This window comes from Colobus angolensis, unplaced genomic scaffold (genome assembly GCF_000951035.1).
Source record: "Colobus angolensis palliatus isolate OR3802 unplaced genomic scaffold, Cang.pa_1.0 Scaffold148, whole genome shotgun sequence".
Classification (NCBI taxonomy): Eukaryota; Metazoa; Chordata; class Mammalia; order Primates; family Cercopithecidae; genus Colobus; species Colobus angolensis.
The window spans coordinates 5888340-5904013 of record NW_012114577.1 but is presented as its reverse complement, the minus strand read 5'-3'; the positions used below and the strand labels follow the sequence as shown (position 1 = coordinate 5904013).

General features: G+C 35.5%; 1 protein-coding gene across 1 annotated transcript in view; it reads right to left on the bottom strand.

Annotated features, from left to right (window-relative positions):
• RYR2 (ryanodine receptor 2 (cardiac)) overlaps nt 1-15674 on the bottom strand; it is a 592347-nt gene that overhangs the window by 93909 nt on the left and 482764 nt on the right. The window contains exons 76-81 of the mRNA XM_011935762.1: nt 13005-13139; nt 10014-10058; nt 9135-9247; nt 5965-6061; nt 4157-4260; nt 2553-2604 (exon numbers count right to left, since the gene is read on the bottom strand). Of these exons, the coding sequence (XP_011791152.1) occupies nt 2553-2604; nt 4157-4260; nt 5965-6061; nt 9135-9247; nt 10014-10058; nt 13005-13139 (546 nt within the window). The remainder of the gene's footprint in view (nt 1-2552; nt 2605-4156; nt 4261-5964; nt 6062-9134; nt 9248-10013; nt 10059-13004; nt 13140-15674) is intronic.

Genomic DNA, 15674 nt, shown 5'->3' with positions numbered 1-15674 from the left:
AATGAGGAAAGACAACTTCCAAAAACTACCTGCTAGGAAGTTTGATATTAGTAATCAATAATAGTCTAAAATGGTTATCAAGCAAATAATTGAGGAAAACTCATCCATCTTTGGCAGTTTTACCAAAGTTAGAATTCAACTTTAAGCAGTCACAGTAACATCTTGATTTCTTTAAGTATCTCATGAAAGGAGATGAGAAATATGAGTTTTATAAAAGTATGTTTAGATGAATTAAAAATAAGGTAGGTTAACCAGTCTGGGAAAGGGTATAAAAATATCAGCTGCTTACCAAAAACTTAAACAGAGAAACCACTCATACTTATTAAGCTTGTGGTTAATATAAATGGAAAGAGGTAACAGTGGGTAACAGAACCAAATGTTAAAAAGATTTCAGCCTGGGGAAACGGTCTGACTTGAATTAGAGAAATGATGACATACACTTAATTAAAAAATTAAAAATCAACAATCCAATACAGGGTAGCTGATGTGATCTGGCTAAAAATTTAATGCATTCTTGCCATTGATGGCCAATGTAAAAGATCCTAAGACAGAGTAAGTGAGGGTACAGTCCCCATACACACTACACAGGTGAGGTCATAACTGGAATACCGTCTTTGATTAACTTCTGGGTGGCACATATGAATATAATGGAGAATGTGCAGAGTGTAACAAACTGAGTGGTGCAAGCTGGACATCCCTGAGTTACATTAAACAATAAAAGGAATATGATTAGTTAATTATGAAGGGGAAAATCTTGAGGTAAAGAGTCAACAAGATAGGCCTCCTCAAATATTTGACCATCTGTCAAAAGAAACTAGATTTAGCTTCAGGATCCAACAAAATCAACATGGAGGCAAATTCAATTTCACTCACAAGGAAGAACTCTAACAATCAGAAACAACCTATTCTCAAATCAAGAGCTTCTATCTGTTCTCCAACCAGAAGCTTCTACCTGTTCAGCCCACTTCGATTCTTCAGCTGCAAAGAACACCCAGGCCTGGGGCTGCTCTACGGCTCTTTCTCACCTCCCTCTTTCTTCATTTCCTAACAAGCCACCTCCTAGCAGTATACAAACCTGCTTTGATCTGCTGTTCTCAACAAGACTCTGACAGAAATCTTCACCCTTGATGAATCTAACTTCCTGGCTTCTCAGAATTTGCTTTTGGTTCTGAGAATTGCTAGTTGTCCTCACACAGCCAGGGGGAGCATGACTGCTACAAATTCATAGACAACAGCCTAAAATAAACCAGGCTTCCCACACAGTCTGCGAGTCCCATTTTAATTTCTAGCCCATGTGCCAGGCCAATTGCCACGATATGTCTTTCAGTGCTTCTCTCTCTCCTCCAGCCTTCCTCCATAGACTCTACCAAACACTTTGGTGTCAGCGGATGACTGTACTTTTGTCTTCAGAGAGAGCAAATGACCTTAAAAGGAAACATTTCCAACCTCTCATTATCCTGGCAGCCTTCCCTTCTTCCCTTTGTATCTTTTATCCCTTTATCTTTTTTTTTTTTGAGATGGACTCTCACTCCATCGCCCAGGCTGGCGTGCAGTGGTGCAGTATCGGCTCACTGCAACCTTCCGCCTCCCAGGTTCAAGCAATTCTCCTGCCTCAGCCTCCTGAGGAGCTGGGATTACAGGCATGCACCACCATGCCAGGCTAATTTTTGTATTTTTAGTAGAGACGGAGTTTCACCGTGTTGGCCAGTCTGCTCTCAAACTCCTGATCTCAAATGATCCGCCCGCCTCAGCCTCCCAAAGTGTTGGGATTACAGGCGTGAGCCACTGTGCCCAGTCCTATCCTTTTATCTTTTAACCCAGTGTTTATTGAAGTAGGTGTTTCAGCTCATCAATCAGACGTAAAAACAACTTAGTGATTCATGATAAAATAAAAACAACTCTCTGTTTAAATAGAATGGAAAATTTCAGACTACATTGCTCACAGGAAGAGTAAAATTTCGTGAAACTTTGCTTTCATGGTATATATTTTTACGTTACTTTAAACATACAGTTTTATGTTTCTGTAAACATACAGTTGGCCCTCCATGGGTAACTTTACTTGGGATATCAAAATCCAAGGATGCTCAAGTCTCTGACTAACGGCATAGTATTTGCACGCAACCTACACACATCCTTCTGTATACTTAGATCATCTCTAGCAGTGTAAAAATGGACTGATACATTTGTCTACCATTAAATTCATCAGGGTTATTCTACAACCATTTGCTTTAATGTTGTCTTCCCCATCAGACAAAAAACTCCACGAAGGTGTAGTTTGTGCCCTTCTTTCTTCTTCACATGTTATCTCCAATATATTGATGTCCAGCAAATATTTGTTGAATGAATGAATGTTTAGAAAAAGTTATGGCTCCTCATAAATAAAATGTTTAAGTAGGAAACAATGATGACCTGCCAAGGAATTTAGAACAGAGATTCATGCTACAAACACAAAGTTGAAATTAATCAAATACACAGATTCTTATCCTTTTCAGATGAAAGCTATTTCCCTTTATTAAAATTAAACATGAAAATCAAGAAGGATACGTATTTACCTTTGCCATAATATCTGCATAGGCCATATATAAAAAATCTTCCTCCAGTTTGCTGGGGAAAACAAGAAGAAAATATCAGTGCTTAGGCAGAAGGCTAGGCACATGCAAACGTATCATCACTGTATAAAATAACCTTTGTTCTTTTTCTAACAAGTATACCGTATTAAAATTAAATGAACACAAAACTTAGACAATATTAGGATATTCAGAAATATCCTGAAATCAGAAAGCAAAGATCCTGGGGATCCTAAATAGCTGTCCCATCTTACCTTACAGAACCAGCCTTCAATTTTCACAAAACAAACTGTCTTTTGGTTTACAAACACATGTAATAATTTTAATTTTCTTCAGACTACAAAACTTGAAAAAAGTAAACTTAAATGAGGTGGGGGCTTTTGACAGAAGTGAAATTTGACATTCGATGGAAAGATTCCCCAAACTACGATGTGACAATTAAAAAACAAGATGGTCATAACAATGATTCCTAAAAATTAAGAAAGGTTAAAATATGTTTATTATCTTCTCTTTTGAGAAGCATGGAAACCATGACTATGTGAAGAAAAGTTTCCACCAAAAATATACCTAAAATTTGCAAAGTTATTTCAGCAGTTTTAAACTTCAGCCATGAGAAAAATTCACTTATGAGAAATACCTCATTACCTGACAATGCAGAGAGTTGCTCTATGCTTAGGAATGAGATGATTTTGTTAGTTAGGAAATAATAAGAGAGAGAGAAATAGTGAGAGAAAGGATGGATCACATTAGCTAAGAGGGAGAAATGTACATTATTATGGCATGCAAAGAGGTCAAATGAACTCTTCTGAGGAGATTCATGTGCATATGAGTTTATAATTAAATTACACCCCAAATTCTACAGAGAATGGGAAAGGCCTGGGGCAACACTGGCTTTCTTTCCCATTGCAGGGCAGCAGATAAAGGTACTCTAGCCTCTGCTACGTCGCATCTGCACAGCCAATGTATGCATTGCCCTCCATAATGACAGATGCTGAGCACATTTTGACGATCAGGCTAACCAGTGCATTTCTTATATAACTTCACAGAGGTTTGCCCTTTGTGGCTTTGGTGAATTCATATGACTAAGGCTGCAGAAGACAAGAAAAATGGGCAATGCCCTTGAAATCGATCTCAGAGATACCTCCAAGTCGAGGTGATGGCTCACTTAACCTCTAGAGGTTTCGTAAGACCCACTGCACAATGGAGACACTATCTACCCAGAAAATTTTGGGGTCACCATTGGTCTCCATATACTTGCGGCACTGGAATTTGCTTTGCTTCTTTTGTTTTATTTATAAAGGCTGTTTGTGATAAGGAGAAAAACCATTTCATAAGAACAATCAGAATCAACTACATCATTAATTACAAAGTTGTTAAGAAAAACTAGAGCTAGTAGGTAGTTGCTAAAGCCTACAATTGGATGAGTGTTCATCCCTAGGTACAGGCCAGGCTGATTGTTATCTTTGAACAATTCTCTCTCCTAACAACATCAAGATGAACTTCAAACATGAACACATGGCACAGAATACTCAGATACGGGTTTCTTTATTTGTTCCTCCTATGTCTCATAGGAACCCTTCCAACCATACCATTTCTCTGTTAAAGCTGTCCGACTAAACAGAAGGATCAGCTGATGCAGGGGATCAACTCTCTTAGTGCCTTCATCTTCTTCGGGAGGTTCAGCCCCAGGTTTCTGCAAAAAAGTCAAATTTATAAAATGTCACATTCAAAAAAAATGTTCACTCAAATCCAAAAGCAATGTGAAGGCCAGGAATGAAGAATAAAAGGAATGCAAACACTCCTCCTTCCCTGTTGTGGGGTTGTGTGTGTGTTTGTGTCTGAGCATGTGTGTGTATTTTATATGCATTATACACGCTATATATGTATATATGTGTGTATGTGTATATAAAAGCATGTATATATATGTGTTGCAGGTAAATGTAAATATGTAATATACATGCTAAACATATATAAATGTAATACAATATGCTAGATATCTGTTACATCACCATTGCAAAATTATACAGCTCGAAACAGAGATATTTAATAATTTGACCAAAAAATAATATGAGCAAGGATAACTTATAGCATTTAAAAATACTAAATTCCATTCTTACAAGCATTTTCATAACTCGAAGTGTATTTGCTACATGGATTTCAGCTTTAGGGAGGGCTCGATTTACAAATATTTGCAATAAAATCCTAAGAGTCACCCCAAGTGTGAAAATTTAGTTCCCATAGCAGTGCAAATTGCTTATAAAGCGAAACATTTTCTTTGCTTACACACAGCATGATAGGTAAATAATACTAAATGAGTTAATGCTTGAACCACTTATACTTTTTTCTTATTTTCAAAAGTTACTTTTGAAACTTAAAAAAAAAATTTACTGTCGGATAGAACTTTAATAGTGAGGAAAATTATTAAGCATTTTTATTGGCAGTAGAATTCAATTACATCCAACTTTTTGTTGAGTTTTATATCTCCACTGACTTACCCATAGAAACTGATTTTCTCTCTACATGAATGGTGTTCTTTCCTGTAATTAAGCCTTAATGTGGATATGGGGCAGATTTCCACAAGATATCCAATAGTCTACATATTTTTTACTCTAAAGACAGATAAAACTCATTTTAAAATATAGGGACAATCAAGATTAGGCTTTTAAGAATTTAGATTAGTTTATCCATTCTATTCCCTAATAATCTGTAAGTTAAAAAATAGCTTTTAGACAAGATATCTTTAATCTTGAGAATCATGAAGCCTCTGACTAGTCTGCCAAGTTTTGAGATGACTTGTAAATTTTCTTGAGAAGATGGCTTTTGTCAGATATTTAAATGGGTCCATGACTTAGAACAGATGATACTGACTGCTGTTCTGTGCTGAACTCTCAGTACACAAGCTCTTTATCAGCACAGTCGGGTGAAAATTCTATTTCTCATGTTCCACATTTACCATGCCTTCCCCCTCTCCTGTGTTCAGTCTGTCATTCTCTGCCCTGTTGATTTTTAAAAACCAGCAACTTTTTGTTCACCTTCTACTTAATTTTGGTGGATAACTTCCTTCAGTCTTTTATAGTTTATCCTGGTTCTCAGGTGTTTATAGGTGCTTTGAGAAGGAATTTAAAAGAATGAGTAAATCAGGTTTAATTAATAATACACTTATATTATTCATTTTAAATTCTCAACCCCTTGATGTTGATGAGATCTCTTGGAAATGACAAGAACACATTTTCCCATAAGCATTGAACGCAGTAACAATTAAGATTTAAAAGTTTCCTAATGTCCATATACTGTCATGATATTTTTTTCCTTCAATGTTATATAGTGACTGCTCACACCAACATTGCTGCACCAAGCCCAGACCCTCTTTCATCTCAGAACCCCTTTAAAAACATACTGCTAAATCTTCTATCAGTTTGTCTTCAAAGTAATGTTCTTCCGTTTCAATCCAAGACTTTTCATATCCCTGAAGAAAGAGATTGACAGCCCGATGCCTAAAAGGTAAGCACAATTTCAGAAAAAGGGGAGTTTAGAAAATAAGTTGAAATTGTATCAAGTAGTGCTTTACTACTAGATTATCTGTGCACTAAAATTGTAAAATAAAAATAAATTCCCTATTCTTGATTTTCCTCCTGGAAGATAATGCTTCTTGCAGCAAACAGAGCAAGGTGTCTCAGAGCACACAGTGACTCGCATTTAAATTCTGGCTCAGTCATTTCCAAGCTCTATAACATTGGTCAAGTGATTCAACTTTCCCAAATTTCAGTTTATTCTTTTATAAAAGTAGGATAACTCCAACCACATTTCAGTTTTGTAAGCCTTAAAATGAGATAAAGGATGTAAATCACATCGGTTAGATGTTCATTAAATGATGACTATTATTATATAACATGTCTCTCATTAAGCTATGTAACCAGTGTCAATAGAGAAGTTAGTCTCTGTTTAAGCAAACATTAAAAACAAATGGATGGCCCTGAGGATTCCAAAACAAAAGCTACTGAGTGAACTTTATGGGAGTATATATTCAAAGATTAAACCCTGCACTACTGATCATAAATGGCCGCCTATGAAAAAAGACCAGTGAAGACGAGAAGAATCAGTGAAATTCATGATGTAGTAAGAGATGTGGATAAGATGTCAATGTAAGAAAGAATAAAAGAATGTCATGAAGGGAGCATCATAAAACAACAACAGATGTGACAGAACGAGAGACGGTGCCATTGCAGGAGAGAAGAAAGCTGAGCTTTATGATAGCAAACTCAGTTAAGGGCTCATGAAACCTAACGGTTAGATAGGTTTGTGAAGGGCTTTGAAAACCAGAGAGGGCAACTGCCAATGTAGCCAGAACTGCTAGAAATCATCATACATTCTTGTACATGAGAGAGGCATGCCAAAGCATGGACTCAGCCTTTTTGGTTTATTAGAGTCACCTGTGTAGCTTTTAAGTAGCACATGCTGGGCTCTCATTGAAATTTTAATTTAATAAGTTGAGGCCTGCATACTTTTTAAATGAGTTTACATGTATTTCTTAAAAGCACCAGGTTGGGGAACCATTGGAATAAAGGATACCATTTTGAAAATGACATTTTGGAGAAGACGGAAGAACTGTATGACATCACAGAAACTAACTCAGAAACCACTGCCATCAACTTGATATGAGGCAAGGAACAAGTGACTTGAAGAGGTAGTAATGGAGGGAAGGATAGGAATGTGAAGTAGTTCAAAGGGAAACTGATGAAATCTGGGCAACGACAGTATAGGAGTAACTAAAAAGAAATGATAATGTGAATTCAAAGTTAATATTCTTTTTTTTCTTTCATTAAGTTCTGGGATACATGTTCAGAACATGCAGGTTTGTTACATAGGTATACATGTGCCATGGTGGTTTGGCCGCACCTATCAAACCCATCTTCTAGGTTTTAAGCCCTACATGCATTAGGTATTTGTCTTAATACTCTCCCTCCCATTGCCCCCTACCCCCCGACAGGCCCCAGTGTGTGATGTTCCCCTCTCTGTGTCCATGTGTTCTCACTGTTCAACTCCCACTTATGAGTGAGAACATGTGGTATTTTATTTTCTATTCCTGTGTTAGTTTGCTGAGAATGATGGTTTCCAGCTTTATCCTTGTCCCATGCAAGGGACAAGAACTCATTCTTTTTTTATGGCTGCATAGTATTCCATGGTGTATACGTGCCACATTTTCTTTATCCAGTCTATCATTGATGGGCATTTGGGTTGGCTCCAAGTCTTTACTATTGTGAACAGTGCTGCAATTAACATACATGTGCATGTCTCTTTATGGTAGAATGATTTATAATCCTTTGGGTATATACCCAGTAATAGCATTGCTGGGTCAAATGGTATTTCTGGTTCTAGATATCAAGGTTAATATTCTATTGATCAAAAGGTGACAGCATAATTGAGTCAGAGAATTGAGAAGTAGCACATTTGAGGAGGATGCTAATACAGTTTAGACCCAGTGAATGTGACATGATAGCAAGAAATACAACTGTCTTAGCAAAAGGGAAAAGTACGATGCTTCATCTGTTTGCTTTGCTTCTGTTTCTTTTTTTTTTCTTTGCCTTACACATTCACTCAAACTCTTACTGAATGTCAACGTACAAGTCACTGTTCTAGGTGCTAAGAAAACGGAACAAAACTAGTACAGAATCTCAAAGTCTGAATCAAAGAGACAGGTAGCCTTAATACTGTAGGAAAGTGGTATGATGTGCAAGGAGTAGAAGGGCATTGCTTGGTCAGAGATGTTCCACAAAAGAGATGTAGCTGAGCTGAGTCCTGTTTACGAGACATAGAAATGGTGCAATCTGTACAAAGTTCAGAGTGAGAAAGAGCATAGTTTCTCAGGAGAACTATAAGGTGGCTGAAATGGTACCCTGGACCACCTCAGTCAGACTTGAATGTACCAGGCTACTTCTTTATTAACTATGTCTGCTCTATGTCTAAGGAGAAGGTTGACGGGCCTGTCAAATCTTTTTACGTTATTCCCAATAGCTCCCTTCTTTTCCCCAAATGCTAATAATTACAAAAATAATAATAATGACTAACATTTATCATGACATGAACTTATTATCTCACTTCTAAGCACTCTGTATACATCAACCCATTAAATAATCCGAACACCTCTATGAGGTTGATCCCATCATGATACAGATGAGCAAATTGTAAAGAAAGCCAGTAAATGACCAATGTCATGGGGCAGAGAAGTTGGTAGGTCAGAATTCAAACCAAGACAAGTCTGATGCCAAAGAATGATTGAAATCATGTTCTGATTCAAATCCAGGCCAAAGAATGATCTCCTAATGACCCCCTCTTGCCTCACATATGTGAGTAGATATTCCTCAGTAAGCATCATTTAGTAATTACATTATAGACCACAGTTCTCTGAAAATATCCAACAAAATTAGTCAAGTTTTATGTAGAAGAATCAATAAAGTTTTCCATCCTTCTCTTGGACTATTGTACCCCTATGAAGGTAGACTCTAAACACCTGTCACTTATTAGGAAAAAATAACATTGATCTATTATAAAAAATAAAATAATTCTGACCTTGGCAGATTATATAAGGGGGCCATCCGGAAGCAGGCTACCACAGCCCTTTTCCTCTGCTTAGAGAGTAGTTTATGCCATACAGCCTTTTTAGATCTCTGAGGATGTTCCACCTGAGGTAGAATGATACAAATACATATTTACACCCCAAACTACCTTCAAAAATAAATATTTATACCCCAAACTATCTTCAAAAATATAGTATTAAACAGTTGCCCCTCTTAAGTAACCTATATTTGGAATTCCAATTCCAAAAGTACCTTAAGATTATCAATGGAGAAGTCCATATCCTAAAAGTTACCCAGAGATAAAGTTTAGATAATTGCAAATGCTATATAATTCCCTTAGTAAGAATATCACATTTTCCCAATACTGTGTACTTCCAAGCTATGTCATCTCTAAAATCAAAGAAATAGAAAATCATTCCAGGTAAAATCATTTTATCTCCTTCTCAAAATTTTCTTTGGTTCTTTATGATTCTAACACATATTTTCTGCCTACAGAAAATATTACCTCATTCTTAGTTATGTATCCATTGTAACTGTAATTTTATTAAGAGCTAAAGTAATAAACACAAATAGAGACAGTTAATAAAAATCCTACTATTCTTTAATATAACAGGATAAAGAGAAGAAGACAATGCTTTGTGAACACAGTATTAGGAGTGAGTAAATTTGGTAAAAATGTTAAAATATGTAAATATTTTGTTAGATAGGGACAAATATAAATTCAAAAGTTGCAATAAATGATGCAAGCAAGTTATTTATGTAACTAATAGTGTTTGGAACTCCAAGAGAAGAAAGAGATTAATTGTATTAGAAAGAAAAAATCCCAACAGATAAACCTAAATTAATTAGTAATCTCTAGGCCATTGAGCACAGTACTTCCCAGACAGTAATGTCTCCGACCCACACGTTTAGACTTCTGAAAGAAATAAAAATGTTATGTTAGCTAAAAAAGTAAAACTACATTTATTATTCTTTGCAGTAAAGAGTCAAAAATGATTGCAATAATGTCTGAAGTAAACATTTAAAATGTTTGGGCTGCAGTGGTTTAGAAATTTTAACAAAGCAACATGTTTAATGGAAAAGCACTTATTTCCGTGATGCTCTTCCCCCTCTAGGATCAATAAATACGTTTTGACAATTATCCACTTCAATTATCTTCTTGATGCTTGTGTCAAGTGAAATAAACCAATGTTATGCCTTAACATCAAAGTAAAAGCAATCAAGGGCAATAGTTTTCAATGAGACCCAACATATTTCAATTTAAATTTCCATTTTGAGATCCCAGTCTGTAGATGATGACTTTTTACAGGAATTTCAGTGTTATGGTCAGCATGGGTGACAGTCAACAAACATATATTAAGTTCCTAAGGCATTTACGATACAGTAAACATCACAACAGAAAGGGTTCCTGCCACCAGGAAGCTTATCATTTGGCAGGCATTTTATTACCTGCCTATTTAAGTATTTCAGGAAATACCTGAAACGGTGTGCTTTCCTCTAACTCAATTATAACAGTTATCTGTAAGATATGTGATCCAAAGGTGAACACCAAGATGTATCTTGTAACTCTGTCTGAATGTCTTGATGTGCTGATGTGTTAGCTTGGCTAGAATTTGATTATTAGAAAATTCAGTGGAGAAAACCTACTCTCATAAGAAAGATTACCAGATATACAGCACAAAATACACATCTAAAACAGGCTGCTGATACTTGAGATAAATTAAATCAACAAGTGTTTCCTGTCCACCTACTGTTTTTACACTGAGTTTTGCAAGTTAAAATATTCTTTACACATTCCTCTGTGACTCAGTTACATGTTAACATTAGCATGGGGATATTAAAGGCATTAATTAAACACACGGACATCTCCCACTGCTTTTTATTTTTGATAATCGACAATTTCTTTTTACTCAAAACCCTCCTCTCATGATAAACCAATCTTGCCATATTCTTAACAGTTTGATAAACTCTGATCCTTCCATCTTTTTCTAGATAATTCCTACCGTAAGATTTATACAGGGATTACCTAGTTCATATCTACATTAAGTTTGAGTTTCTTCTATGCTTTCTTCAGCACATTTTATATCCTAACACCTCTGTATCATCACATATTTATCTGCTTAAGTGTCTGTTTCCCCTCTTACAGCACTCAGTCCTCCAGATCTGCTGGGGATAAGGCTGCCCTAGGACAGGGCACTCCATAAACATCCAAGGCATAAGTGGATACTTAGAAAAGTGAATCTCATTTGAGAAATGCCATCATTCATCATGATTGGACATATTTATGAATATATGGGAATATAATAAAATAGAATCAGATTTCAATAAGCTTCATTTAATGTATCTAGAATTTATTCAAGCAAATCTACATATATGTATAAACACTAGGAAGAATTAAAAACTGATGGTAGAGTAATGCAGTCCTCTCATAGCCATTTAATTAACCTTTAATAATCTTAAATATATATATATATAATTCTGAAGATATAATTCCATGACTTTATATAAATCACTTAAAATTTCATTACAAGTCTTGTCATCTGCTGATTGATGATAATTTGTATTTAATATTTCATGAAAATATTACGTAAGTTATTCCGGGGAAAGTATTAGCCCCAAGGCATTAGATACTGTAAATATATGTTAATAGCCATAAGGTCTAAGGGTATCCTAGTGACTTTAATCTCATCAAGTGTAGTGATAAATTGCATGGCAATAGAGAAATTATTAATGTTTGGGGCAGGGTATCTGAGAAAGCAAGAAGGAAATTAAAAGGATACTACATTAGATGATATCTTGCATTCTTAAACTGTCCAGGGCAGGGGTGAGGGTTCAGATAATATAAAATAGGAATACAAGCAAAATGTTTATTATTGCTATGATAATACGTCCAAATATGGCTAAAGGCAATACAAAATCACACACACACACACACACACACACACACACACATATTTAGGTGGCAAAGTTCCTGAGACGGCATATGACTTCTTATTATTATTTTATATCTGGTATAAAGTAACCAAGTCATCAACAGTATGATCTGTCATAAGCGCCCCATGACAGATCAGATAGTCAGATTACAATGAACTTCTTCACTGTGTGATTATTTTGCTGAATAGACTTGATGAGAAATAGATAATATATCGCTGTGCTGCAGATATTTTACCTAAGCCAGGCGATCCCTTCTATAAAAATATGACCCTCTGATTGACAGTTTCAAGTATTCTTATTTTACACATTCTTGTGCAAAGGTAATGAATAAGAATATCAAACTCAGCTTTGTAAAGTAGGACACAACTGAAAAAATTTATAAAAACACTTTTCTTACATGATCTTAATATCTATCAATGCATTGTTCTTCTCTAGGTGTAATTTGTTCCTGATTTCAGAGAAAATTAGCTCAAAAATACACCTAATAAAAGGCAAGGTTAAACAAGTGACAAAAAAGAAAATATTTCAAATATTAAACCAGTAAAAGATAATATCTCAAACATGTTTTTATGAGCAATAATAAAAAATGAAGTATGCATAAAGTATTTGAAATCAGATATAACTCCTGAATTTTTTGGTTAGAATAATTTAAATATATAATCCTAATACTTTTAGAAATATTTGAAAAAAGACAATAAAACAAAGGCCAGGATCTCCCGAAATATATAATCTATATATTGTTACAAGAATTATAAGCTTAGAAATTGTCTTCATGAAATACTAAGCACACCTGACTCTTATTCTTTAGGACGAATATGCTGAACATACATGTTTTTTGGGTCATAGCTAACAAATCAACACACATTCTCTTTTTAAAATATTTGTATGTGGCTAAAGCAAATATGACTGAACTGACACAAAGCCTGACCTGTTCAAGATGAAAAAGCACATTTGCTATATCCAATACTCTTTCTACCGTCTTCTCTGGATCTGAGGTATCGTCAGTCCTGTTTGGTAAGTCTTTGTAAAGCGCCATTTGCCATCTAATAGCAGGATCCTCCAACTGCAGAAAAAAGGAAAAGGTTACAATGGGAAGATGGGAATCTAAAAGACAAGGTTACCATCTCAAGATGGGAAGAGTCCACCCACCATTATTTATTGGGCTTTACAGTGTTTACTAGTTAAAACATGACGCGCAGCAGCAGTTATGTAGGATGAACAGGTCTGGAGATCTAATGTACAGCATGGTGATTACAGTTAATAACATTGCAATTCATACTGGAAATCTGCTGAGAGTAGATTCCAGGAGTTCTTAGCACATACACACAAAAGGTAACTCTGCGAGGAGATAGATATGCTAATTTGTCTGACTACACCAATCATGTCACTATGTTTATGTATATTGAAACATCCTGTTGGACACCTTAACTATGTACAATTATTAAAAATCAAAAATACTAAGAGAGAAAGATAAAGTCCTGGTCATCATGAAATTTATCATCTACTAGAGAAGACAGACATTAAACAAATATTTATAATTGTGATAAGGGCTACTAAAATGAAATATAATGTACCATTAGATTTATCCTACTCTTTCATGGTTGGGGAGATTTCCCTTAACACAAGACGTTGTAACTAGGGCTTAAGGATGGGCGGGAAATTGGAGAACAAAATGGATAAGGCTGCCCTCGCTCTTTCTCCTCCCCATTCACAGTCTAATTGTAGAAAGATTTCTATGTTTACTTTTATCGGTAAGGATATAGGATAGCATTTACCTATAAATATTTGGACTCTACAACAGAGCTTAATTTCGCTGAGACAAAGATATTAAATTATATAAATCAATAGAGGTTGTTAACATCATACTCATCATAAAGGAGTCTACACATTTCACTTTTCAATACCATCAAATTTCCTAGGTGAAAAATGTATATGAAATCTTCATGTTTTTTAGAAACCTTATTATAAGTCATAGAAATTGACAAAGGCAAGCAACTTAACATGGATAGCACATATCAGTTCAAGGAAATAATATACAATAAGTATGTTATTAAAAATCGACAAAGCAGCCAGGCATGGTGGCTCACACCTGTAATCCCAGCACTTTGGGAGGCCAAGGCGGGTGGATTACTTGAGGTCAGGAGTTTGAGACCAGCCTGGCCAACATGTTGAAACCTCTTCTCGATTAAAAATACAAAAAGTTAGCTGGGCATGGTGGTGCACGCCTGTAATCACAGCTGCTCACACAAGGCAGGAGAATCGCTTGAACCCAAGAAGGCAGAGGTTGCAGTGAACCAAGATTGCGCCACTGCCCTCCAGCCTGGGTGACAGAGTGAGACTCCATCTCAAAAAACAAAAAACAAACAAACAAACAAAAAATGGACAAAGCAATCCCCTTGTCTTTTCTTCCACTTTAGAATCTCCATTAGAGATAGGAGACTGAATGTTTTGAAGCAAAAATAGAAAACATCTAAAACTTCACAACTCCCAGACTGAGAGTGCATAGTTCAAAATGTCAAAAACAACTTTCATCTACAGGCAAACATAGACAGATAGAGCTTTGTATATAAATGACTTGTAAAGACTATTTATCCTTTGATAAAATAAAATGTTTTCATCTGTATACTTTTTAAGTCTGAGGACTATGTTTGATACTCACAGGTTTTAATCTGTACTCTTAGTTCTATTTAATACATAAACATAATTAATAAAGTAGAATCTTTGTTCTAACATAAAATTACTCCTCTGGCCTCAGGATGAATAGCCTCATAATTTCAAGACAATGTATTCAAGAAGTTAGGAACAAAAAAATTCATTTTTTGAAAATCTGTGTATCTCAATATGCCTGCCTAACTCCTAGTGTAAGAGAGTGTAGAATCAAACGACAAGATGAATATTTATTCATTGCCTCTTTACTTTCAGGTCTTATTCATTTGGAGGTGAAATATTGACTATCAATGTTTCCTCTTTTGCTCTCTTCCTTCTTCCTCTCTCCCTAACATGTCATCTAAACCATCCAAAGTATTCTTACAAGTGACCTTTAGAATATAATGGACAAACCTTTTTCTGCTTATAATCATAAACACCCTTATTTGACCATTTCTTGAGATTGGCGCAGACTCCTCTTAAGAGGTACTTAAGAGGAACTCAGTAATTGTTGAACTAGATAGTGGTGCTCCAAGTGTGGTCCAGGGTCCCCTGGGGATCCCCAGCGCCCTTTCATGGGGTACCTGATCTTCTCAAATACCCATGTACGTAAAAACATTTAATGTCTCTCCCTAAAGGGGAAAAATGTTTGTAGTGTAAACTCTTCTTCTGAAGTTCCAATAGAGGCTTTATAAGTTTTTTAAACACTGTTCAAATTATTCTGGCTATCTGAAAAGAGATCATACTCCAATAGTAACTAATCTCACTCTAAAAGAATTGTTAGTAAACAACTGAGTACACATCAAATTTCACATGAAATTTGCTCTAAATAAATACTTGTGCATTGTGAATATGGTAAAGGCATGTCTCACCTTTATATTATTCTTTAAAATGCTAATTTAAAAAGAATATGATTTGGCTCTTTGAAAAGAGATACTTTAATACCCAGAAA